Here is a 27,233-nt window from a genome sequence, read left to right as displayed (position 1 = left end):
CTTTTTCAAGAAACTACTCTACAGCGTGAAAAGGCGCTACACCAAATGGAGTAATTTGTAACACTGAATTGTTACACTAATATGTGTGACATATTTTGTAACACAAATAGGTGTGACATCTTTAAAAAGTGTAACAATATATCTTTTTATAATTATATTTTTAATTAATGTTACTATACTTAATGGTGTGACAAATTATCCATCCCAATAAAAAAGATTAGAAAAGTATTAAAATAAAATAAAAATAAGTGGAAATAAATTTTCCGCTGCAGCAAAATAATTACCGCTAAAATATACTTGAGATATCACATTTTCCCACCCTTATGGATTTTACTCCGATAATTTAGATCACCACGGTTATTATATATTAAAAACTTAAAGGAAAAAAAAAAAATCAAAGAGTAAAAAATAATAATAATATCTTCAATCGAGGTACGTTTGTCTCTCACTCCATTATCAATTATTTTTCACATTTTTCAGTACTTCTAGTTCTTCGTAATCTCCTTCAAAAAAAAATAATCTTTCTCCCGAATTTTTTTTATGTACAGGGTAATATGCTTCGTAATCTCCGTTATTCATCTAATATTTCTTCTGTAAGAAAAAAATTCCCTTCGAAAAACAAAAGAAGCTTTTGATTTCGTTTATCAAATCATGAGATTCCTCAACTAGTCTACCCTAATATTTACTGCTCTTGTGTTCTTCATCAACTATTCTACCCTAATCTTCGACTAGTTTCTTCTGGAAGATTTTGACTGCTCTTGTGTTCTTCATCAAATCATGAGATTTCGCAACTATTCCACCTTAATTTTTCAGATACGTTGTTAACAGATCGGGATTTCGTTTAGTTGCAGATAAAATTGTTGTCAGGGTTTTCAGTAGATTACTATTCTAAATCTAATTATAGTTATTTTTCTGCCTAATCGATCCTTCACTATTCTTCTGCGAATGTAATTGATGTTTGCCCTAATTTCCATTTCAGGTTGAAAGAAATAGTTGGTGCGATTTCCAATCAGATCAGGTCAGTTTGAGATAACACTGTGATTCCTCTTTTTGATGATGATTTTTATTATGTAGTTGATTAGTTAACTTGTTAGTTTGTGAATATGTTCTTGTGACTTTTTTTTTGTTATGCAAGCATTCTGGGTTTGATTCATTGTTGTGGTTTGTTTCTAAATGAACAATTTGGTTTCTTACATTTCTCAGGAAAAGTTGGGATTTTTGTGGATTTGTAGCTTTACTATGAGTGCTTTGGCTTGCTTAACTTGCAATTGTAGTTGTTTTGGCCCGTATGATAGCTTCCATGAGTGCTTTGGCTTTCGCCGGAATGTGTCTTTTACTGCACTTTTAGATCTCCGAGCTCCATGGTATCTGCCTGGTGGATCGATGTTAGTATGCAAATTCCAGCATTTTTTTTCTTAGTTTAAACAACTATATCAATAAGATAGTATATGATCATGATCCAGAGTAAAGAAGTAAGTGGGTGTGGGTTTCCGTTGTTTAACATAGGATGGGAGCATAATAAGTTGTTGCATCATGTAGATAGAACTTAATTTTGCGTATGACAGAGTTAATGCATGGGGTTATGTTACACCTTGTCTTATATATGCTTCCAGGATGCTATTACTGCTTTGTTTGTTATGCATGAAAAGAAATGCTGTGTTATACTGTTATGGACATAATCATTTCCAACATCTAAAGAAAATAGATTGAAATAATCGGGGAATTTGGATTACAACCACTCATCTCTATCCTGAACTTGTTGAGACCACACTTATTGATGATAACATATTGAAGTGATAGTATTATGGTATTCAGATCAGTGCTTTCCTTTGATTTACTGAAATGTGGCTTAGCCGGTGTTATAGTGTTATGGAAAAATGATGTGTTGATAAAAGGATTCATTTTTGGATGATAACCCTCTGCTGTAGTTTTTGTCCTCAAAATGTTGATTATTGTTTATAAACTATTATAGTTGTTTTTCTGCCTAATCGATCCTTCACTATTCTTCTGGGAATGTAATTGATGTTTGCCCTAATTTCTATTTCAGGTTGAAAGAAACAGTTGGTGCGATTTCAGGGATTCATTTGCAATCAGATCAGGTCAGTTTGAGATAATACTGTATTCCTCTTTTTGATGATGATTTTTGTTATGTAGTCGATTAGTTAACTTGTTATTTTGTGAATATGTTCTTGTGACTTTTTTGTTATGCAAGCATTCTGGGTTTGATTCATTGTTGTTGTTTGTTTCTAAATGAACAATTTGGTTTCTTACAATTTCTTAGGAAAAGTTAGGTTTTTTGTGGATCTGTAGCTCTACTATAAGCAAACTCTTAAGAAATGTTAAGTCTTTTATGCATTTCTGTAGATCAAATATGTTTATATGTAATGTATAAGATATAATTTGTACATATTATAATTGTTTGTTGGGTGATTAGATCCATGAGAACAGTGTGTTCATGTTTTGTATTGAATGGATTTTTCTACTGTTAAGTTTTTCTTGAAACTGAATCAATGAGTTGTGATTTCTTACGATACTAGTTGTGTATTCTGAGAATAATGTTTCAAGAATATCTAGGATTCTATGCCTTTTCTGTATCGTGTGCTTTTTGTGGTATGGTTGTTGTCTGAATATCTAGGATTTTATGCAAATTGTTTCAAGAAATGTAATCTCATAGCTATTACTTAAGTATAAGACTTGAAAAGGCATATAGTGCAGTTTTTAATGCAGATCCATGAGAATAATGTCTTTACGATTAAGCACAATCCTTGTTTCTTTTGCTCTGTACTTATTTTAAAACTCCATGACATTGTTATGTATAGTTACCTAGTCTTTTTAATGGTTTGTAGATAGTCAGATGTGATTCCAAAAGATTGGATGGATGAAAGTGTTATTTTTAGTAAAGTTTATCGAGATGGGGTTAGATACTTTATCAGTTTTGCTGTAAGATATGGTTACTCGAAGTCGATATGTGCCTGCCCTTGTAATAAGTGCCGAAATAGAAAGAATCTAGAAATTGAAAAAGTTAGGCAACATCTATTAGAGAAGGATATAGACAAGAGGTACCGTATGTGGGCTTTCATGGTGAGAAATCAACTAATAGAAGCACAGTCGGTTCAGTCCAAGAGGAAAACATCAGCGAACCAAATAGGGAGGAAGGTGTGCCTGAAATGAGAAGATTGGTTGATGTTGCATTTGGAGTGCATGAAATGGCAGATGATGGCATTAGTAGCGACGAGGCAGTTCAGTTAGAATCTTTAGTTGCAGAACCTGATTTAGGAAAACGATATGAGAAATATAAGGTCTTAGCAGAAGAGAAACTATACCCTAACCATCAAGGTAACCATACAAATCTATCTGCAGTTGTTGAACTTCATAATATGAAAAAGATGTATGGCATTTCAGGGAATTCCATGAGCTCTATCTTGTCAAAGGTAAAACAATGGCCCAGATAAGGGTAAAAGGTCTTTACGTGGCTTTTCCTCCAGCGTTTCTGCGAAGCGTGCTAAGCAAGCATTCCTGACTGCTGCTGTTCAGGATTCTACAGTTAACAAATACAACTCTCCTGTCACCGGACTGAAAAAGGTAAACCCAACTCTTGCAATTTATGATAGTAACCCTGTTTCTTTGGTTTTCATTGTTGCCTTATCTTTTATATCACTGTCTAAGATCAACGTGTTAGGCAAATTTGTACTTCAATTATTGCAACCGTATACTTCCATATCAAATTTGTACTTCAATTATTGCAACCTTGTAACTCTCATAGGGTTTGTTTTAGTACAATCAGTGAAAGTTGTGATGTTGGTGCGTGTGAACTGAAAGTTCAAATGGAATGGCATACACTTTTTGTAGGTTGGTAGTCTCTCCCATGTAAGATCTTGGCTACTTTGACTAGAAATCTTTTCTTATTTTTCCATTAACATTTGGCACAATTCAGTTCATCCTTCTCTGTTTTTTTTTTTTTTTTTGATCTGTTCTGTATAATCCTAAAAGCTAACTTACCCATGATTACTGGTTAGCCTTTTCTTAGTATTTATAATCAGGTTAACTTTTAGGATTCTAAGAAATGATTAATGATAATACACATCATATATGACGACTTTATATTTTTCTTCTTGAAGCATTTATGACTTTATGTCGATTGTGTACTACTGCATTACAGGTCATGGCACAAAATATATCCAGTGACCATCCAAAAAGCGAAGAAACAATCTTGGATGATTCTTGTACCCCTAACTCTGAGTTCACTCCTGAGTTCCCTCCTGACTTCACTCCAGAAAATCATTCTTTTACCAGGAATTTAGATCCCATGTCAGAGCCACAATCTTTCGACAATTCTGGTTATGTGAATTTGTTGGACATGAATGGAAAAATAGTTGCAGCTGGATATGTGGTAACCGGTTTGGAAGGTGAGGTCTGTCACCACAGAATTGTCCAAAAGAACGAGAGTAAAGTTCGCATAGAATGCATCTACGATGATTCTGCACCAATTTGGGACCCTCCTCAAGGTGATGACTTCTATAAGCTATCTTCTTATGTTGTTGGTGGTTGGATAATATGGCATAAGAAGCGTCTGCAATTTATAAATTAAACATTGTGTACCTTGTTACAGATTAGTACTATTAGGTAGAGTTTATTTTCAATTTATAATAATTTGTTAGTTTCTATTGTTTAGTGTTTTAAGAGTGTATTGGGGACATCCAGTGGATGTTGAAACAGATGTCTTTTTATTAATTTAATTTATATTTTCTATTAAAACTTTTGGGTGCCATTTTTTAGTATTATGCACATCTAACAATAGGGGGTGTATGAATCCAAAACAGGGTGGGAAAATAAAAATAAATATTTTTTTTCGTAATTACAGCTTAAATTGTTACACTTATATGTGCCAGATAATTGACATACTTTTTAGTGTGACCTCTAATGTGTAACAAAAGAAAAACACCATATTTATGACACTAATAAGTGTGATAATAAATCAAATGTCACACTTATTTCTGTAACAAAATCTCTGATTTGGTGTAGTGAGGTTAGCGTTCTTGAGGATATTGTCAAGAAAGATTCAATTAGAGAAAAACGTTTGATCGGGGCACATTCATCAGATCTAAACAGACTCCGTGTCGAAAAAGAGAAACTAAGTGCATCCCTTATTCTAGCCCATGAACAATGCAAATTCTTGGAAAAGGAAAACTCTATTTTAAGGAGAAATTCTTCGGTACTGACTAATTCTCAGTCTGAATTACATCACATGAAGAAATGTTCTTCAAAAGAAGAGTTTCTCAAGAAAAGATTAGGTGACTTGCAAACTTCTGATACGCTATGAATTTAAAACAGGTTCCAGTTATTGTTTCTCCTCCACAAACCTGTTCATTATGTGGGAAAAAAAATCATTATGCTATTCATTGTTTTGCTAGGAGGAAACAAATCTATAATCTCCATAATTTGCTTATTTCTACCATCAATGGAGTAAATCGTCTGATGACATCTACAGTGAATCCCGTGCCCACAGAATACCAGAAACCTTATAAAAATGATCTCTTTTTTAGAAATCGTCACAGGTTACAAGTTCATCTCAATGGTAAAAATCCTTGTGCCATTAATGAACACATTACCTGTGTTTATAAGAATAAGTCTGGTAAATCTAAGCCTAGAAAATGGATCTCTCTGTATCCTGATCCTCTTGAACCAATCTCAAGAGATCCTAGACTTTGTCCTCGGAGAAATCCTTCTGACGGAGATGTTAAACAGGTTGGTTTCTACTCATCTGGGATGAAAGTCAACCGACGAAAAGCAAAAACACAAAGGTCAAACATTCAGATGATGTGTATAACTCCTTCCTAAATGATCGTAGTGAGATTACTTCTGACTCTACCACCTGATTCCAGGTATGCTCATCCTTATTTCTAGCTTGAGAGGTGCAAGGATGATGATTTGGAAATGCTCAAGTGTGTTGTACAATATTTTTTGTTGTTTATGTTTTTATTGTTGCCGGTCCTCAAACGTCATGTCCTCCTCCTCTGAGTTCATAGGGTTTCCATAACAAGAGTTTCTTTCTCCTGTTTAAAAACACACACACACATATATATATATATATATATACTTTATATTGTGTTATTCCATCCCTGAAAAATTTATATGGAGAACTCTGCAAAATCTCAAGAGATTGTACATCTTGATATGGAGGAAGACACTCACGGACATGAGTCAATTCAAGAGCTGGTTCTAAAGAAGATGCTTGCACAAGAAAGGATCACAACTCCTGAATTAATGATTCTATCAAGGATTTAACTCGTTTTCATAACGATTCTATCAAGGATCTCAAGAGATTGTGAAGCCAGACCCAACTATTTTCTTTGTAGTTGCCTGACCTGATCTTGCTGTTTCTATTGTACTAAGTACAATCGTAAGATTGGCTTGAGATTGATTTCTCCGATAAGCAAGATTAAAAGAAGTCACAAACATCTTCGTCTCATCGTTTGTGATTCCGCAATATTTTCTTTCGCTAGTCGATTAAGATTATTGTGAGGTGATTGATAATTCTAGGATGTTCTTCGGGAATATAAGTCCGAGTTATCAATTGGTTCCTGTTCACCTTGATTTATCAAAAACGAAACAAAAACTTGTAGGTATTTCTGTGGGAGAAAAATTTATCTATTACCGTAGACTTTTCTGTGTGATACAAATTTGTTTATTAAAGTCTTCGACTTTGGGTCGTAGCAACTCTTAGTTGTGGGTGAGATCAGCTAAGGGAATCAAGTGCGTAGTATCCTGCTGGGACCAGAGACATAAGGAGCGTAACTGTACGTTGGATCAGCGTGAGATTGATTGGGGTTCAACTACAATCCAGACCGAAGTTAGTTTGTAGTAGGTTAGTGTCTGTAGCGGCTTAATAAAATATGTGTTCAATCTGGATTAGGTCCCGGGGTTTTTCTGCATTTGCGGTTTCCTCGTTAACAAAACTTCTGGTGTCTGTGTTATTTCTTTTCCACACTATATTTTGTTATATAATTGAAATATCACAGGTTGTGCGTTGAATCGATCAATTGGGAAATCCAACCTTTGGTTGTTGATTGAAATTGATTGATCTTTGAGCATTGGTCTTTGGTACCGTTCAAGTGATTTCTCTTGTATTCAATTAGACTCGAAGATTTCTATTTGCTTGAGTAAGTATTGAGTCGAGAAAGTGAGATATAACTCTTTGATATACTTTTATTAAGATTGAGTATGACTGACTAGTTGATTCTCTTAAAAGTATATTGGAGTTTTTCCATACAGATTGCTAAGCGAAATATTGGGTGTGGTTGTTAAATCCCCATTTTTTCAATTGATATGCTCTCATTTTGTCGAACACTACTGTTAATGACGGTGCATATACATGGGAGTAGTCATTGTTGTGTTTGTTCTGATTTTGAATGGTAGTTGTTTTATATTTGTTTGGAGTTAGAATGTGTTGTCCTTGCTGTGTTCATTTACCCAATGTGTTCAATTTGTTTGTAGATGGCTTCAAGTATGTAATTTTTTTTAATAAATGTCGATCTTATGTCTTACTGAGAGCCTAATGATGCATGCACTTCCTCTGAAGCATTGTATGTGAAATATGTTAATACCTCGAATCATGCATTTTTGGTTTTATCATCTTTTATGTAATTTATTTCGCATGCTTCACCATATCTTTGGAAGTAGTCATATGGTATTTCAGACTACCTAGTCTTCTTTTGTGCCTGAACATTGCTGTGATGACATTAGCAAATGAAGACTTCTTTGTTGCCTCGAAAAGTAGCTACATATAGAAAATAGTGTTTGTACATAGCATTTCAGTACAACACATCTGAATGGAATATTCAAAAGTCTTTTACTTATCTTAACCTTTCCTTTTTCAGTTTGCATATGATACAATGCATAAATGACACTAAATATGACAGGAACTTGCAACTGTTTACTGATTACTCTATAACTCCTTGTCTCCTTCTCATTTTACTGATGCGACACAAATCTTAAAGGAAATTCTAGACATATCTATTGTGGATTGAATGAACTAGTATTCAAATCCAAGGACTCTTTTTTGGCAGCAGAAGTTCCATTAGCTTGGCACCAGACTTGTTGTTGCATTTGATAGTTTACCTTCCGTTGTCGTAATAATTAGTACTTTTTTGTTTCCATAAAAAAGAACACAATACTCTTTTGTGTTAACTGTTAACTATTTTTTGTGGTAAAATTCTATTTTCTAAACTTAACATTTTTGTTTTGTTTTGTTTTCCGTTATGTTTTTTTTTTTTTAAATCCGCGGTTAATCCGCATCCGATCCGTATCATTTGTTGATCCGCGGGTGATTGGACCGGACACGGTTGGATTCTCCAAATCCGCAACTTTGACGGATTGGATGCAGGTGACCACGTCCGTCCGTTGGATACCCTTATTATCTATGCAAATTGGTATAAAAGACCAAACCCAAGGAACAGGTGTAATGGGCTTAAGCCCACAAAGTAGTGTATAATGCCCAAATTAAAGCAATGGGCAGAAACATCCATAAGCACAAACAATTGAGGTGGAGAAATCCTGTCTTGGCTTGACACGCTCGTGTTGCCGCAGCTCGGCTCAGCTGGGGTGCACAAATCCTCCAAAACAACTGACATGGGAGGAAATAATCAACGACCATGGTAATAAGTTAACCCGTGATGCATGGTAAAGTCCCCAACTATGGCTGGACGGAATTTGGTTCGGCCGCCGGTTATCTGCTGACGTTTCCGTCGTCGGAGGATATGACCGCGCTGAAGATGACTTGACGTCATGATGATGCAGAGAGAAGGAATATGCTGATGGAGAAGGCAACAATAGGGGTGTAAATTGGGTCGGGCCGGGCAGCCTGGCCTAATTATTAAAGGAAAATTTCTTGTTTGGTCCTAGGCCCATATAGTTATTTATAGTAGGGTCCAACCAAATTTTTTTTTTATCCGGAGGTCCAAAATTAATTAAAACATGGAAATGTCCATAATGCCCATTACTACCAAACGTGTGTGTCTACACTGCTTACAAATTTGAGTACATATCTGGTACACTGCTTAAAAATTCGAGTACATATTTGCTACACTGCTTACAAATTTGAGTACATATCTGTCGCACTGCTTAGAAATCTGAGTACATATCTGTCGTACTGCTTACAAATCCGATTATATATCTGAATGCTTACAAATTCGAGTACATATTTGCTGCACTGCTTCCAGGTAGAGTACAAATCTGTAAGAATCAATGATAAATAAATTAGAAAACGTCATATATGTACTGATAGGTAATACACAAAAGAAAACTGAAAAACAATTGATAATAACAATTTATGAGTCTTGTGACTCTATAGATTATCATTTCCACATAGTGACTAAGGGTGAAAAAAACAGTTGTGTATCAGGTGGTGTCTGTTTGTAGCATGAAGCAAGAAATGGGTATTCCAGTGAGACAACAATATCGCACAACAGCAGGTAGTCAGGAAACTTGTGGTAGAAAAAAGAATTGTTCTGCCTCAGAGGTCTACATGATTTTGGGAGAACGATAAAGCTTTCAAAAAATAGTATCAGTTAAGAAAATCACATTATCTAACTGTAAATATTAGGCTAACCTTTTACTTATCTGCATGCCCATGAGCCTACATCAGGCCATTTGGCATTTAAGAAACTACACAGGGTGAGGTCTATCTATCCAGTTGAGGATAACAGTTCCAGAGCAGTAAACAACATCGAGAAGATGCACCAAGCTACTATTCTATTTATTTTGGTATGTATGAAAAAAGCAACAAAATCCGAGCAACATACATGTTCCAGGTGCACCTCTGCCTGCTAATTTTTCTTCTAATGAGGATGTGGATGAAGGGCATGGAGTAATTTATATAGCTAAGATGCATCCACTGGTGATCCAAAGTTGAGTAACGCAGAACGGGTTCCCACCTTCACCTGTCTGTGATAGATAAGATACAAATTGTATCATGAATCTTAAAAGGAAATACAGAAAAGAGGAAGACCACATAAGAGGAAGAGCACATACACATGAATCAAAATCCCCTTCAATTCTTCACCAAGTGGAGCACCAGCAATGAGTAAGATACAGTCATGCAATTCCAATTTAACTCCTTCAATTCTCATCTCTCTAAAGATACCCAACGCTTCTAATGCATTTCAAGAACACTTATTCATCAAACACTTCACAACATCACTAACAAACATAAAATTCAAATACTACACATATGAATCAAAGAAGGTCTATAAACAAATCTAAGCAAAACCCAACTGTGTACATTCTTTTCATCAACTATATCCCCACAAAATTTTAAAACAACAAGAGAAGTATAAAATTTAGGACGAACTCTGGACAGTGATGTTTATCAACAATTGATAATAACAAAAGAAAACTGAAAAACAAACCATAAAAGTATCAGATCTACTAATGAAATAAACACAAAACATGATTGTTTATTTAGATCTGAACTTGTTCCATCAAAATCCACCAGTATATCATATACGTACCGATGATTAATACACAAAAACAACTTAAAAGCATATCAAAACAACCAAAATGAAACTAAAATCAGTTGCATGTGAAAACCAAGTAATGAATCTCTAAAAACCAGAATCGAAACACTTTTTTTCTTCAATATTCCATATATATACTTCTAGATCGAAGAAGAAAAATATCAAAAACTACAAAAATAACAAAATTAAAGCATAATTTTTCAGTACATCATATATGTACTGCTGATTCATAATCTAAACTTCAGCTGCATGTGAAAAACTAGTAACGAATCTACGAAAAAAATAGAATGGAAACCGAAAATCATTGTTAATATACATACCTGGAAACACAAACAATCTTCTCGTCGTAAATCATAACGATGCATCTTCTTCTTCTTCTCAAAAATAAACTAAGTTTCTATCAGTACGGGATATACGTACTGTTGATTCATATACAAAAAAGAACTGAAACACGTCTAAAACATCTAAAATGGAAGTGGCATAATCGAATCTAGCAACGAAATGAACAAAAAATGTGATTATTCATCTAGATCTAATATATAGTCGACAAATCAACCATGGAGATCGAAAACATAATCAAGCACAACAATGATTAGATCGCCAAAACCTTAATAGAAACATTACAATGGAAAATCTTCATCATCTGATTCGGTAGAAACGAGAAAGAACAAAAACAAATCTTCATCTTCATCTACAACAATGGTGAGAGGAAAGAGAAGAAGAAAATGAATATGAAATGTGAAAAATATTTCTCATGCTTTTAACATATTAAATAGGAAAGGTTATTTGTGGTATTTTCATATTACGTATACCTGATCTCGCACGTGTGCAGGACCTGGGCTAAAAAAATTTGGTCCATTTTCATGTTTTCTTTTAATTATGGACCTCTGATTACTGGGCTTTAATGGGTGGACCTGCCACTAACTAAGAACACTATAATGATACCTATTGGTAATTCCTACATTATTAAATGAGACGGTACAGGGCGGGCCAGAACATCTCTTATCCATGAAATTAAAAGGGTCGGCCGGGTTAGGTTATTTATCTACAGTTAGTACCCATGGCCTGCCCAAGCCTGTTATGTAATTTGGGCTCGGGCGGGTAGGGCCGGGAAGACCTTGAATATATTACATACATATATATTATTAAAAATAAAAATAAAGTAATTGTGATAATACACAAATTTTACTTTAAATTAATAATCAAATACGAGATTGAGTTGGGAACAAGATAAACCAAGCTTCTTATAATTTTTCCTACCTTAGATTTTGCTCGATATTTTCTCTAAAAAGTTAGCAAATTTAGATTCCTGTGAAGTAAAAGTTACGAAATACATACGAGAACTATGAGGGTTGACTGTATTAAATATCTGTACCAAGTATATTCTAGGATAAAAAAAAATGAAAATAGTTATTTAAGCTAGATAAATGGATAACATTGACGTGCTAATAGGGCGGGTAACATTGACGGGCTACTAGGGAGGATATTGGGCCGGGCAAGAAAATTTAAATTGTGACCTGTGCCCGCCCTCTTATTTAAATGGTCTAGGTCGGGCCAGCCCGTAATGGATCACGGGCACCCATGATCTGTCATGGGACAGGACGGACAATACTGGGCCTTAGGCTGCCGGGCAGAATTTACACTCCTAGGCAACAACGTTAACATGGAAACAAAATATACTGACGGCATCGTGACGGTAATGGAATATACCCTGAGTTAGCGGAATATACTGACGGTGTTTCAACTGTAACGGTATATGCCGATGCTGTAATAGAATATGCTGATGCCATTTGTACAAAAACAGAATATGCTTCGTCCGTTAAGGAATATACGAATATGCTGCTAGGTTAGCTACTGACGTGGCACCACATTGCTGACGTGGTATGTTAGGCGACGCCATCACTACTGATGTGGCAAGCCGATGTGGCCCTTTCCACTGCTGACGGGGCACCTCCCTGACTTTTCCGGTCTGTTATACTTTCTCACCGTTTCTGGATGTGTGCGCTCGGGCTTTCATGTATAGCGCTTATAAGGCCCATTTATCCATACTTAGCTAGTAAGAGCATCCACAGTCGGCGAGTATAACTAAATTTATGGGATGAGATCGTAACACAGTGGGACGGAGTAAAGATCAAATTTGGACCAAAGATCAAATTCCAGACCAAATATGGTCGCGACCAAATCCCAAATCCTAATATAGTCGGGCGTAAATTTAAAGTACGCTTGTTGCTGGACGGACACCCAACCATCCGCCCGTTCACTTACTCATCAGGCGGGCACCAAACCATCCGCCCCATTCAAAATGAAATTCATCAGGCGGACACCCAATCATCCGTCCGTTCACATTTCGTCAGGCGGACACCAAACCATCCGCCCCATTCAAATTTCGGGCGTAAACCAATTTTACGCCCCATTCAAGCGTACACCAAATTTACGCCCGTTTTCGTGCGGTGATTAATTTTACGCGCGACCAAATTTGGTCGTCTTCCCATAACGTCACAGTACAGATTAAACTCATATTTAGTCTTTTTTTTTTGGTCTTTGATCTTTGAGTTTAGTCGTACCATTGCAGTCGCTCTAAGAGGAGCATATTAGATCACCATTTTTAGTGTAACATATTAGGGTACAAATGCTAAAAATTTTTACAAGAAAATTAAAACCGAAAATAATCTGAAAGTTTTTTTCACACTTTGTATTGGGTCCTAAGGCGTATTCCAGAAACATCTGAAATATGCCTTATTAATTAGTTCTTTAAAACTCATTTAAAACTAATTACCCCAAAGTTCTTATGATTTTCCTTGAAAGTTCATAACCAACTAATAGTTGTTTTTGTTCTGCCTTCGCCTTCTCGCCTACATTTTGCAAACCTTTTTACATTACCGGGTTACAGTTAGGATTATTGAGAGATCCAGGGGTTTCACAAATGAGTGTTGGACACCTTACCGGGTTGCTGAATGGCTACTCCATATTCTCACTGAAGCTAATGAATTTGGAGAATAAGGTTATTGATATGCATTATTGATTTCCTATATATGGCATTTGGCATTACAAAATGTTCTCGATGAGGTTATGGTCTTTTTGTTCATGAAAAGTCACAGATGTCATTTCTCACTTAAGCAGATTGCAATTTATGCTTGTAAACAAATAGGATGTACATGATCTCAATGCTAAATTGGTGTTTTGCATAAGGAATGACGGTGTTTGCGTAAGACAGTGTGTAATGCCTTTTTCCATATTTTTCAAATGTATCTCGATCATGTCCTTTACCAGTCTCGGTATCGTTGAATAATCTATTATTCAGTCGAGAAAATGTCCGCATAATTTGTTATGCATCTACAAAAATTCTTGTATAACTTGTTATGCAGTCCAGAAAATGATTCCATAACACGTTATGCATCAACTTATTTGTTAGTATCGGAACTAGCAATGAAAAAAGACTGCATGACTTGTCATGCACCTATAATAATATCTGCATAACATGTTATGCAGTCGTGCAAATGGATGCATAACGTGTTATGCATTCGAAAATATGGCTGCATAATGCATTATGCATCGATAAAATTGTTGCACAATCTTTTATGCATCGAGAAAATTGATGCATAACCTGTTATGCATTCGAAAATATGGCTGCATAATGCATCAATTTTTTATGTACGCCCTAAAATCAACCAAAACAATGGCTACATAACTTGTTATATATGCATAATTTGTTATGCAGTCGAGAAAATGGTTGCATAATTCGTTATGCGTCTGCAAAATGTGTTATGCATCTTTTTGGTGGTTGCATAATGGTTATGTATCAAGTTTTCGAAAATTTTGCCTAAAATGATGATCACCTCCGATTTTTTCGTGAAAAACAAAAATTTGATATTGTTATTTGTACTCGTTGCGTAGCTCTTTTAAAAAGATTTCCAACGATATAAAATTTGTAAAATTCTAAGGCGCGGATTTTTAGATATGTTATATCCAGGATGCGTTGCCAATTATATCCCTAAGGCATAACCCGTCATGCGGATGCATAATCCGTCATGTAGATATTTTTAATAATTTCATATAATTATGGGTGTCACGGAAATAATTATGGGTGTCACGATACCTAAAATTAATTGTGGGCCTGACAATGAGAATATTATTTTTTTTGGCATGCGCTTAATTTTCCCATTAACTAATATGAAAACTACTGTCAGACCCGTTTTTAAGATTTTTTTCCGCCGTGAAACCCACGGACGAAAAACTTCATGGGCACACCCATTTTTGGGGATAAAATTTCTCCGAAACCCATAATTTCAGAAATTTTGTATTTCATTTTTATTTCTTCATATCGATAAGCTTAAATACTCTCAATTCTTCTTTTTGTCTCAGAGAGGAGATAACATCGTGTGATTGTAAGTTTCTTTCTCTTTGTCTATGGTTCGATCTGGTTAATGATGTGGTTGTAGCAAATTTAGAAACGAACATAAGATGGCACTCGCAGGAGGATGGATGTAGATTCAATTGATTTGTACCGTGAATTCTTGGTGTTCGATTGAGCAATTTTCAGCGAGCAAAATTGGAGAAATTTCTTGGCCTGAATTGGGTGTTGTGGTCGAATGGAATTTGGTTGTCTGTGTTTGGCATTGCAATACTTCTGAGAAGATGAAGAGAATTTGATGTTGTGACCTGGATTTGGATGGACATAAAGTATAAATGGTGATAGTGGTAATGGATTTCATCCATTGAGACGGCAATTGCTGGTGTTGGATCGAGTGGTTTGTACAAAAGAGAAGGAGATCGGATCCAGCTGAAGACAACCGTGGGACGCACAAAAAATTGCACTTCAGTTGCTCGCAGAATTGCTTGAAAGAAGATGAAATCATTTTCTTAAACTGTTGGCAGTTGGATGCATGTTGAATGGAAGAAAGATGGCAGTATTGCGAGATGGTTTTGGTGGAAGTATTGAGGGCATTACTGACTGTTGCAGCAGCCAAGTGGTCTAGTAGAGTAATTACAGGCGACGGTGGCAATTTCTCTCTTGTATTTACAATGGGTTCTTTCTAGAAATGGTCTTGACTGACTGGTGATTTTACAATAGCAACAACAGTTGAACTGATGGGTTGCGAAGTGATGAATGAAAGGATTCGAAGATGAAGCTGTCTTGGATGGTGGGTTGTTGTGGATGTAAAGACGGGTATTTTGGCTTAAGTCAGTGAATGTAAATTGGTTGAGGTGGCTGTGTATAAAGCATTGAAGCATTAATATGAATTGGAGTTGGCAGTAGAGATGGAGCTCATGGTTTGTGTAAATTGTATTGACACCATGAACTAAATAAGCAAAAAAATGATACATAGTCGTACTTGTTAAGGTACCATCAAATCTAAGACATGTGGGTGAAAATTTCACAAGTGTCTCTTTTTCCATGCCATGATGAATGTACAGAACAATGTAAAATCATATTTCACTTGGATTGCTGTTTAATTTGCTGTTCAGTGACATGAGCGTTTCTTTACATTGTTGGATTCAACATATTGGATTCACATAGGTTAATTTTTATAGGAAATTCATGTAAACTACTCCTTGGTAGTGACATTTAAGTTGTTTATTTTTCATAGGAAATCCATATGGCACTTGCAAAAGCAATAAGGTACGTAGCATTGACATTTAAAACTTTTATTCTTATAGGTAACTCTCAATATGTATATTTTTCTTTGCCATTTCCGTTGATATGCGCTAGTGCCTGCTGCAAAGTATTTTGTCCATTCTTCGCATCCTAGTCATCTTGCTGAAATGTATGTTTTGTTTTTTCAATACGTGGTTTTTTGTGACTATCGAAACCAACAAAAACAAAGACTACATAACTTGTCATGCACCAATTATAGTATCTGCATAACATGTTATGCAGTCGTGAAAATTGATGCATAACCTGTTATGCATTCGAAAATATGGCTGCATAATGCATTATGCATCGAGAAAATTGTTGCATAATCTTTTATGCATCGAGAAAATTGATGCATAACTTGTTATGCATTCGAAAATATGTCTGGGTTATGCATTCGAAAATATGACTGCATAATGCATTATGCATCAATTTCTTATGTACGCACTAAAATCAACCAAAACAATAACTACATAACTTGTTATAGATGCGTAACTTTGTTATGCAGATGCATAATTTGTTATGCAGTCGAGGAAATGGTTGCATAATTCGTTATGTGTCTGCAGAATGTGTGATGCATCTTTTTTGGTGGTTGCATAATGGTTATGTATCAAGTTTTCGAAAATTTTGCCTAAAATGATGATCACCTCCGATTTTTTCGTGAAAAACAAAAATTTGATATTGTTGTTTGTACTCGTTGCGGAGCTCTCTTAAAAAGATTTCCAACGATATAAAATTTGTAAAATTCTAAGGCGCGGATTTTTAGATATGTTATATCCAAGTTGCGTTGCCAATTATACCCCTAAGGCATAACCCGTCATGCGAATGCATAATCCGTCATGCAGATATTTTTAATAATTTCATATAATTATGGATGTCACGAAAATAATTATGGATGTTACGGTACCTAAAATTAATTGTGGGCCTGTCAATAAAAATATTATTATTTTTGGGTCTGCGCCTAAGTTTCCCTTAACTAATTAGTGGGCTAGAGGGCTAATCTTGGCTAGAGCCTGGTTCATGCCCCACATAGGCCTGTGCCGCCTGTCACTGGTCAGATCCCCACTTCGACTCCGTCCAGCGTATCAAATGCACGCCAGTGATGCGTCTCATATGCAGCAATTGTACGTTTTCATCATGTGACCTTGGCGTCGACCACATATCAGTTTCCCATAAGTTTTATTTGAAATGTGCATGTGATGTTAGTGATCACGCATAATATCAACGTCATCAATTTGAGTTCATCACCTATATTTGGTCTAAAATAGGTTGCACCCCTTTATAAATCTCGTGACAAGTTGATGATCATCGGAACAAGAATAGTAATACACAGCACGGGCATTAACTGATGAAAGAACAATCTAGATTACTTGCTAGCCATTAAAATTTACAACCCCTTATATTTTTCATCTGCCCCCATCCATTTCCACTAATGTCGACATGCATCCTTTCCAGGTTTTGAACAGTCAATACTGATCTATATAGAATCCGTGACAAAATGAAGCAACAACAACCATAACATTATGGCTATAAAAGGATTATGTTTTTATAGGACATATCAGTCTATAATCTCGATAACTTGTTTATTTATAGGCATCCTCATTACAGCTGCAAGGCGATCGATCGATAGATAATGGCGCGGTGTTCAATTGAGTTGGAGCCCAGGACTTTGAATGAACTTGAACTCAATGTTGCGAGGGTAAACTAATTTTTTTCATTAGTCTTTTTGTATCTAAGTTTTCATATTACCAGATGGAGCCTAGCTAATTGGTGGAGAAATTCTTGCATCATTGATTTCAGGAAGCAGCCGTAGACATTGTTCTGAATTCCGGATCGGGGTCTAATGAATTAGCTTCAAAACTTCTCACTGAGGTATATTTAGTTATTCTCGCATTTCAGTTATTCTGAAACACCTGTATCATGTTTGTTTGTTGATATACAGGGTTTGAGACCAATGTTCTCCGTAAAAGAGATGATATTGGACGACGAAGAAGAAGAACAGCAAGATTCAATTGCCAACTGGTACAAAGAGAATAGTGGTACCAGTAAAACCAGTAGTGGCGGTAAAAGTATAGTTGTAGCATCAGTGAACGTAAAATTGGATAACCTGCAGATGGGCTGTGATCCAAACTGCGCGTGTAATGTGAAACCTATAAGCATCCGTAAATCTCCCAACAGTAAATATAGGATTAGGGAGCCAGTCTCAGCTCCTTTCTAATATTAATGGCTTAATGCTCGTGGTTAGTTTGCTTGATGTAAATGCAATTATGTAAATGATTCCGTAGTAGAATGGTAAAGTTATTAATGGTTATGAGTTTTTTTTTAGTTCTGAGGGTAATTTTTAACCTTTCACATTTACATGGCAGTAAAATTTTCGGTTAAAACTTGGCAGGAAATTAACCTCAGAAAACTCACCAGAGACTACAAGCTAGGGCAACCTAAAACATGTCTAAGACGTCAAGGCATTCCAATCCCACAAAAACATTTCCCTCTTCTTTCATCCATTCTTCACTTGTTCCTCTTAACTACACAAAGCATATAATTCCCTTACATAAACCTTAAATCGGTTCTCAATCACACTTCTTCATATCACAACCTTAACCTAGAATTTCATATCTCAAATGGAAGAATCAGTTGCCTCCAATTCACCACCACACCATCAGAACCGGCTGCATCATAGGTTTAAGCCGACACAACCGGTGGCGGATCGAATAGTTCGAGCTTACCACCATCGTCTCCGTCTGCTCCATCGTTCCGAAAATAATTTCTTCATTTTAGGTGCAACCAGCAATGTGTATACAGTCACTTTATCCACGGCACCATCTTGCAATTGCCCAGACCGCGCTGTTCCATGCAAACACATTCTCTTTGTGTTTCTGCGTGTTCTTGGAGTCTCTCTTGACGACCAATGTCTTCGGAGAAAGACCCTTAGGACATGTCAACTTACACGTCTACTCAACACACCCACATCGCTTCAATCCATAGCCGGTGCACGCGCGCGTGAGAGATTCCACCATCTATTCTCAAGGTCGAATGCAATCCCTCCGCCCCGAATCGAGTTGGGAAATGACGCCACCTGTCCCATATGTTTAGACGAGATGAATAAAGAAGACAAAGTTGTAGAATGTGGGACGTGTAGAAATGTGTTGCACAAGGAATGTTTGATAACTTGGAAGAGAAGTCGTGGGAGGGGAGCTACTTGCGTGATTTGTAGGGCACGGTGGAGGGAGAAAGCTGAACAAGATAAGTATCTTAATCTTGCTGCCTATGCCGGAGAAGAAGACACCGTTCAAGATGGAGTTCAGCTCTGCGGTGACTAACTATATATATATATATGGCTAGTCCATGATTATCAATTTGTAAATAGTGCATATAAACACTTAATGAAATGTCATATTATAGTTTGCAAATGGTAAATAAATAATTTGAATGCACTAAAGATCACAAAAGAAAAAAAAACTAAACTCCGTTTTGTATAATTAAGAGGGGAATCTAACCAAACCCACAAGGCAAGGGAAGTGGGCATAAACCCTCAACTTGAAGAAAACTCAGGTTAGTTTCGACTCAAATGTGAAGAAAACTCATGTTACTTTCGACTCAAATGTGAAGAAAACTCATGTTACTTTCGACTCAAATGTGAAGAAAACTCATGTTACTTTCGACTCAAATGATTCAAATCCATATACCCAATATTTGTCTAATCGAACTGGTGCTCCGTCCCGAAGTTAACACTATGTTTGTTTACTCCTGACTTATCTGAGTCGTCTGGATCTGAATCATCTGAATCTGAGTGAAATCACCTGACTCATCTAGATATGACTCAATATGTTTGTTTTCAGTCAGATCTGACTCAAAAATATGTGAGTCAGTGGTTTGGTCCCATGAGTCAAGAACATTTTGTTACCCGACTCAAACACGTCTAAATCAGGGGTTATGTCTGAGTCAAAAGTCGAGTCTGATCTAGCTCAAAATAGAAAACAAACGGTCTGACTGCTGACTCGATGCGAGTCTTGGATTCACTCAGACCCAGATGCTGAGTCAGTTGCAAACAAACAAGGTAGTACACTAAAATGGTTCAGCAATTCACAAAATAACAAAGAAAAAACGACTCTTTGTTTTAGTATTGTAACTACTTTGAGCAAATCCTACAGGGAGTAGTCCACACCAATGTGAATTGGTTAATCTTAACTGGCCTAAAATGTTCCACTATGGGAATAGAGACTACTCCATTTTGCCCAAAATACTTCAAATTCTACTTCATTTGATGCGTACAGGTTGATGGTGAACACTACATAGCAGGCAGTGCGCTGTACTGATTTGGAAGACGTACTGTCTGCCTTAAAAGTTTTTTTCCTAATATCCGGATGGAACTTCAGCCATTCATCGGTATTAAAAGGGAGAAGCACTATTTCACCCACTAACTACTCCATTTTACAAGGGATGAACCCTTGCTGGCTTGCTCTAATAGCAGTGAATGCGTTGCGTTTTATGACTGACGAGTAGATCACAATGAACATACGGAATTTAAATGTGAAATAGCTATCGGCCAGTACTTTACTTCATGAAGTTAAAAATTGTACAAGTTATAATGGATCACCCGTCGTTTTTCACAAAGTGAACAATATCAGATCAAAAAGGTCATGACTAATAGCCACTCGTTTTATGTAAGTGGTTGGTGTTAATAAATATGTTGGTTGTGCTCCTATTTATATACAGAATCAATGCTTGGGTTTAATAGTATTATTGCGTAATTGATAATTCAAGTTGTCTGAATTATCCCACTCTCACATGTTATTAATCATCTAATTAAGTTTGTCCAGATGTAATTTATGCTCAACTGCATTTGGATAGTACCATGGAAGTACTCCATAAGTAAAAGCTCCAGAGTATCATGTTCTTATAGTATTATATCTCCTCCTTTTCACTAAAACTTTCTTAACTCTCTTCCTATGAATTACCTTCTTATGATACTTCTCCTTGTGTTTGCCCTGAGTTGCGGTACTAGTACTAGTTCGACGACACCCCAAGGGAATGACAGTGGTTTTCAGCGTCCGGCGTTATATATTCTAGGGGATTCATTGGTTGATGTTGGTAACAATAACTACATTCATTTTACCATTACTAAAAACAATTTCCATCCTTACGGAATTGATTTCCCACGAGGAAAAATTTCTACTGGACGTTATTCCAATGGAAGAACAGTCATTGACATAATAGGTATGCGACTAACTGACAAGTTGGGAAACAATTTTTTTTGCTAAACATTTTTCAGGTTTTGATTTAACTTCAAATTTGATTAAATTTGCAGGAGAAACGTTTGGTTTGGAAGACTATATTCCTCCTTACATGGATCCAACAACAGTTGGAGATGTCGTTCTTCGCGGAGTTAATTATGCGTCTGGTGGTGGTGGAATTCTTAATGAAACTGGCGCTATCTTAGTAAGTATTAATGCATCAACAATGCATACGTTGTCTTCCTAATTTTAGATACTAATCAAATAATTAATGAGCAGCATTTTTGTCTATATAGGGAAATCGAATCAACATGGATGCACAGCTCGATAACTTCGCAAATACAAGGAACTATATAATCTCTATGTTCGGTGACCATGATGCGAATGAATTTCTTGCGAAAGCTCTTTTCATCGTGGTAATGGGTTCTAATGATTTCATTGACAACTATTTCATTCCATTTCTCTCAATACCGGAGCAGAAGTTGCTGACCCCGACAATGTTTGTTGATATATTGATCTTAAGATTCAGACTCCAACTAACAGTAAGATGATTCGTTTGTTACATTTAATACTTTATGCGCATGTATATCTAGAGATTAATTTGTTTTTCATTTTCATGGGCACTGTATGTAGAGACTGCATGAAATGGGTGCAAGAAAGATTGCTGTGGCCAACGTTGGACCTGTTGGTTGCATCCCATTAGAAAGACGTATAAATGGAATTTTGAATAAAACAGAATGGCATACGAAAAGTGATTCGTGCATTAATGAAATGAATGATGCAGTGATGTACTTCAACAAGAAATTGAATAGCCTGGTCATGGAGTTGAACTCAAAATTTGTTGAATCCAAATTCCTAAATGTAGATATCTACGGCCTTTTTACCCATGTTATCGACAACTATCAATCTTACGGTACGTGGTTGCTAATAACGTTAATTCGAGGTTAATTATGGGGGTAACCACTTAAGTATGATGATTATTTAATCAATCTGTCTTTCTGATGTTTTTAACTAGGCTTTGAGAATTATAAAGATTCATGTTGCCAAACACTTCCCGGTCCATTACGAGGTTTGTTACCGTGCAATCCAATAGGAAAGGTTTGTGAAGACCGATCCAAGTATGTGTTTTGGGATGAGGCTCATCCAACTGATGCTACTTACTCCGTTTTTGCAAAGAAGTTGCTCGAGCGCAATTCTAAATATGTATACCCATATAGTATTCAACAAGTCTACTACACGTGAGCCATGCATTGGTTCACTAATTGCAGTACTCTAGATGGCAAGTAGCTTGTTGCGGAGATGTTCTGGGTTCAATTTTTTCTGTGGCTTCTCAAGCCAAACAATGAGTTTTATTTTCATGTTTGATTGAACACGGATGATTTTTTTTCTAAATAATTTATACGATCTTCTGTTTTTGCGGTGTTTTCTTTTTGTTTTGCCAAGTACTTCATTTCAACTGATAGCTATACTTTCTAGTGCGAACTATCTTCACCAAGTGTATCACCAAAGCGTTCGGCCTAGACTCAACTGTCGCCTCTGTGGTTAAAGTTATCAATTGACCATTAATTTTATCCTTTTTTTTTGTCCCCCCTCTCTTCCCTGACGCTTCTATATTTCTAATTTTGTTCATTTTGTATCACTAATTTACAACCATGATCCATATATACCACTGCCTATATATTAACAGCAGTGATAGAACAAAAGTCACTATTATCTTCACAAAATATCAGAATCAAATTTGTGAAACTTTGGATATGGACATGTTGTTGCACTAACTGGTAGGAAATGGGTAAGAACCACGTACACAAGGGACCGATGTGATCCTGATGATATGTTTGGACTACTTCGGAGAAATTAACGAGTTGGAACTGAGAAATCTTTATTGCCAAACCCAAGCGCTTCATCTTTTTTTTTGTTCATTTGTGAGTTCCAGGAGAATGGTATGCTTGGCCGGTGCAATGAGCGTATATCGAAGGCAGATAAATTATCGATGGTACCCTAATAGCCAACGAGTTGGTAGATTCTAGACTAAGGTCTGGAAATGCTGGAATTTTATGCAAAATTGATCTGGAGAAGGCGTTTGATAGAATAAATTGGAATTATCTTGAATCTGTGCTTATTCAAATGGGGTTTACCTCAAAATGGCGCAACTGGTTGAGGTTCTGTTATGCTACTTCATCATTTTCAGTTTTAATTAATGGATTTTCTTTTGGTTACTTCACAAGTACAAGGGGAGTTCGACAGGATGCCCTGTTTCTCCTTTTTTGTTCAACATTGCGATGGAGGGTTTTTCCAGATATATAGATAGAGTTGCGAATCAGGGTCTTTTCAGCGGTTTCTCAGTCACACCTACAAGTACCATAGTGAATCACCTTCATTATGCAGATGATACGATTTTCTTGTTGAAAATAACAAGGAGCAATTACATAATTTGTTTTCAGCTTTACAGTGTTTTGAGTACATTGCAGGTTTAAAGGTAAACACTGCCAAGACAAGGCTTATTTCTGTTGGAGAAGTCCAAAACTTAGCCTTGTGGGTTGAGGAATTCGGTTGTGCAATAGACTGTTTACCTTTCCAGTATTTGGGAATGCCGTTAGGTGCTAAGTCCAGTTCGAAGAGAATTTGGGACCCAATTATAGAGAAATTCGACGTCATATTATCCGTCTGGAGACGTATTTCTTTATCAAAGGGAGGTAAGCTCGTTCTTATCAAATGCATCTTGTCATCTCTTCTAACATATTATTTTTCGTTGTTCAAAGCACCAATTTCTGTTATTAAAATCCTCGAAAAGAAGATGCGCAATTTCTTATGGGAATATAAAGATGGAGTAAAGACTTCTCATTTGGTTAACTAGAATTTAGTCTGCACTACTAAAGAAAAAGGCGGCCTAGGTGTGTGTAAACTGAGATTAATGAATTTATCTTTGCTTGCAAAATGGTGTTGGAGGTTTGGTGTCGAAAAGAGCAAGCTATGGTACAAGATAATAGAGGAGAAATATGGCTCAGAGTTTTCTAATTGGAATCCCGGTATAATTGCTACAACATATGGTATCTCTTGTTGGCGAGCCATTGCGGAAACTGCTAATCTTGTGAGTGCCAATTCTACCTTATACTTACATTCAGGTAGTTTAATTTCTTTTTGGAATGACATTTGGTGTGAAGATTTGTCATTAGCAAAAGCACATCCTAATCTTTATAAGCTTTTCCGGGATAAACATATAATAGTTGCTGCAATGATATCTTTAGAAGGTGGTTGGAAGTTTGATTTTAGGCGTGTTCTTTCAAATACAGAGGTGGTGGAATTTGCTACACTACTTACCATTATAGGGGACAATCCACCTACTCAAGATGATCTGACGGATACTCGCAGATGGAAACTTAACCACACGGGAGTTTTTACTGTGAAATCACTATATGCTAAATTAGTGGCAGAAGATGGAGTTAATCACTTTCCTTATTCGTTCATTTGGAAGACGGCAATACCACCAAAAATTAATATGTTAATGTGGTGTTTGATTCACGGTAAAATGAATACAATTGATATCTTGCAACACAAAGGTATGGATCTCCATAATTCTTGTGTTCTGTGTGGAATTCGTGTAGAATCTCAGGATCATTTATTCTTACATTGTAAGATTGCTTATAAGATTTGGTCGAGCATTCTGCTTAATACAGGTTGGAGTTGGGTTTTACCGGGTTCCATGAGAATTTTGGCAGAAAGTTGGCACCATAATCATTTTTCCCCTACAGGGAATTATATTTGGGATCTAATACCAGCAACGGTTGTTAATACAATTTGGAATGAAAGGAATTGCATACGTTTTGAGGAACAATATATTTACAAAACATATGATGATCTGATTTTGTCTATCAAATCCTCTATTTTAGTTTGGGCAGCAGCAACAGGTACACAAGATTTTGTGTCTTCACAGATTCAAAATTGGAACTCTATCTTTTTGTAATTTGCTTATTTGTCCTTTTCTGTTCTACCTCTGGTAGATTTACATGTACATTCTTCTTCTCTAAATAAAATTTCTCTTTCGATCAAAAAAAAAAAGAATGTTATGCTTGGGTGGAAAATGAAGCCACCTGTTCCGTACATTTAGACGAACGAAACGAATAAAGAAGATGAAAACTCTAAAATTTAGAGGTAGAATTTCATGAAAAAAGAAGGTATCTAACCGAAACCCAGACGGAAGGTGGGCATAATCCCTCGCGTTGAAGAAAGCTGATCAGTTGCTTTCAATCGATCAAGCGATTCGATGGAATTGGATGATTCGTTCTATGAACCAACCTTGAACCACAACTATGACTTAAAAAATGCGTTTTTCATGACTGGATAGAACAACAATTTTATTACTATGAAATTTGTGAATGTGATTCAATAGCTGTCGCATTTACTGTGAGCACCCCTATAGGTAAGTCTATAAATTAATGGACTCAGTTCACTTCACATCTTTCTATTCTGCAACCTTTTCATATAAACATTTTGATTCTTTGTGGCGTTTACATTTTCATATTACCAGTTAGAAATATTAGGCTATTGGAGAAAACTAATTAAAACATATACTTACGATATCAAATTACATTAGCTCAGATATAAGTTGCGTGTCACGTGTAATTTGAGTGAATCTCAGTACCTGAGATAGTATTAACTCCATAGTTGCTAATTGGCGGTACCAAATTGCTAAGGATTGTGCCAATCCATGTGTTCGAAGTGTTTTGTCTCTTATAAATTTTGGTACACTCCCTAATAATCCAGTAACCTCCATTAGCAATGCTGGTTAACTCTACAATCATAGTTTTGATAGGTAGTTGTCAACCTGCACTATAAATGTTCTTGTTATATTAGTTTTCGAGAAGTGAATATAATAATGTGATGGCGCCCATTTAGAATTGGTATAAATTAAATTCAAAGAACTTTTGGATGTGGTATTATGTAATTTCCTCCATGGGATAGGATTGTTGAAAGGAAACCAAATTTTTATTTTTGTGTGGATTATATACAGAAGTAGGTCGGTTCTGGACCCTTTCTTTCGTTTCTAGGCCTCTTTTCTTATTTCTTACAAATATAAGCCTCTCAAAGGGATTCCATCCACTTTTGTTATCTCAGTTAATTGCTCGTCAAAATATCACTCAGCGATATATCGTGAGTGTGCGGAGATTACATAAATAACCTTCCCGTACGTGTGTCAGTCACATAAGATATTCCGCCCACGTGTGTCGATCTGGATGCCAATCTAAAATCGACGACATCTCGATGATTATTAAACGTCCATGATATATCTTCATTGTTATTATCGACAGATGTGGCATATCGCGGGAAGGTGTAAGGAATAAGAGAAGAGAGAGAGATCGATTCATTCCTTTTGTTTCTTCTTCTCGCTTGTTCTTCAAAGAGGGTTTATTCAGAGAGGGTTCTTCAGAGAGGGTTTTTAGTAAAGAGAGATACGTTAAACAGTGTTTAGGTTTGGAGAGATTTGGAGAGATTTGAAGAAGAAATTGAAGATTTTCTGCCGGTGCAGATGCCGAGACGGAAGAAGCGTTCTACAGAGAGGTAAGAAAAAATCCTAATGTGATTTTAAGGTTTCAGTGTTGATCTTAATCATGATATACGCTATGGGTTTTGTTTCTAGGGTTGGTTTTGATTAGATTTTTTAGATTTTGTAGGATTTTTTCTGTTTATAGATTTGATTTTCTTTGTTTATAGTTTGCGATTTGGGCTCAGGGTTTGTCTGTTGATTATTCAATGTTCAAATTTGTTCCGCTGATAATGAAGACACTAGGGTTTCAATAAAATATGTTTTTAATTTCAAAAATGGGTTCTGATCATTAGTTGAAATTGATTTTTCTA

The 27,233-nt window shown here is 36.1% G+C and overlaps 3 protein-coding genes and 1 long non-coding RNA gene across 11 annotated transcripts; 3 read left to right on the top strand and 1 right to left on the bottom strand.

Annotated features, from left to right (window-relative positions):
* The first annotated feature begins 351 nt into the window (after positions 1 to 351).
* On the top strand, positions 352 to 4,749 carry LOC113341521. Of its 6 annotated transcripts, none has more exons than XM_026586367.1 (6): positions 352 to 549; positions 980 to 1,018; positions 1,204 to 1,385; positions 2,048 to 2,099; positions 3,403 to 3,582; positions 4,160 to 4,749. In XM_026586367.1, exons 1-5 carry the CDS (start codon positions 541 to 543, stop codon positions 3,412 to 3,414), a joined length of 294 nt encoding a protein of 97 aa, XP_026442152.1. In that variant the 5' UTR covers positions 352 to 540; the 3' UTR covers positions 3,415 to 3,582; positions 4,160 to 4,749. The 6 variants fall into 6 exon arrangements, 2 of the variants coding, with proteins under 2 accessions (XP_026442152.1, XP_026442151.1); XM_026586366.1 differs by having other exon boundaries at positions 2,847 to 3,582; XR_003355963.1 differs by lacking the exon at positions 1,204 to 1,385 and having other exon boundaries at positions 443 to 549; positions 2,847 to 3,582.
* Positions 4,750 to 9,882: 5,133 nt separating this feature from the next.
* LOC113341539 lies at positions 9,883 to 10,889 on the bottom strand. 2 transcript variants are annotated; one of them, XR_003355977.1, is made up of 3 exons: positions 10,835 to 10,889; positions 10,030 to 10,150; positions 9,883 to 9,938 (listed from the first exon to the last, which is right to left on the bottom strand). It is a non-coding gene; the product is annotated as an uncharacterized LOC113341539 (long non-coding RNA). The 2 variants fall into 2 exon arrangements; XR_003355976.1 differs by having other exon boundaries at positions 9,889 to 9,942.
* Positions 10,890 to 17,695: 6,806 nt separating this feature from the next.
* On the top strand, positions 17,696 to 19,580 carry LOC113341546. 2 transcript variants are annotated; one of them, XR_003355985.1, is made up of 4 exons: positions 17,696 to 17,845; positions 17,947 to 18,018; positions 18,089 to 18,438; positions 18,539 to 19,580. XR_003355985.1 is itself a non-coding variant. In XM_026586377.1 (3 exons), exons 1-3 carry the CDS (start codon positions 17,780 to 17,782, stop codon positions 18,362 to 18,364), a joined length of 414 nt encoding a protein of 137 aa, XP_026442162.1. In that variant the 5' UTR covers positions 17,696 to 17,779; the 3' UTR covers positions 18,365 to 19,580. The 2 variants fall into 2 exon arrangements, 1 of the variants encoding a protein (XP_026442162.1); XM_026586377.1 differs by having other exon boundaries at positions 18,089 to 19,580.
* A 1,515-nt stretch (positions 19,581 to 21,095) lies between these two features.
* LOC113341575 (GDSL esterase/lipase At4g16230-like) lies at positions 21,096 to 22,669 on the top strand. Its single transcript, XM_026586399.1, has 5 exons — positions 21,096 to 21,363; positions 21,455 to 21,585; positions 21,677 to 21,922; positions 22,014 to 22,293; positions 22,396 to 22,669. Exons 1-5 carry the CDS (start codon positions 21,096 to 21,098, stop codon positions 22,620 to 22,622), a joined length of 1,152 nt encoding a protein of 383 aa, XP_026442184.1. The 3' UTR covers positions 22,623 to 22,669.
* Positions 22,670 to 27,233: the final 4,564 nt, after the last annotated feature.

The sequence above is a fragment of the Papaver somniferum genome, unplaced genomic scaffold (assembly GCF_003573695.1).
Source record: "Papaver somniferum cultivar HN1 unplaced genomic scaffold, ASM357369v1 unplaced-scaffold_3, whole genome shotgun sequence".
In the NCBI taxonomy this organism is placed as follows: domain Eukaryota; kingdom Viridiplantae; phylum Streptophyta; class Magnoliopsida; order Ranunculales; family Papaveraceae; genus Papaver; species Papaver somniferum.
The sequence above is the reverse complement of the archived record's forward strand: the minus strand, read 5'-3'. Positions and strand labels throughout refer to the sequence as shown.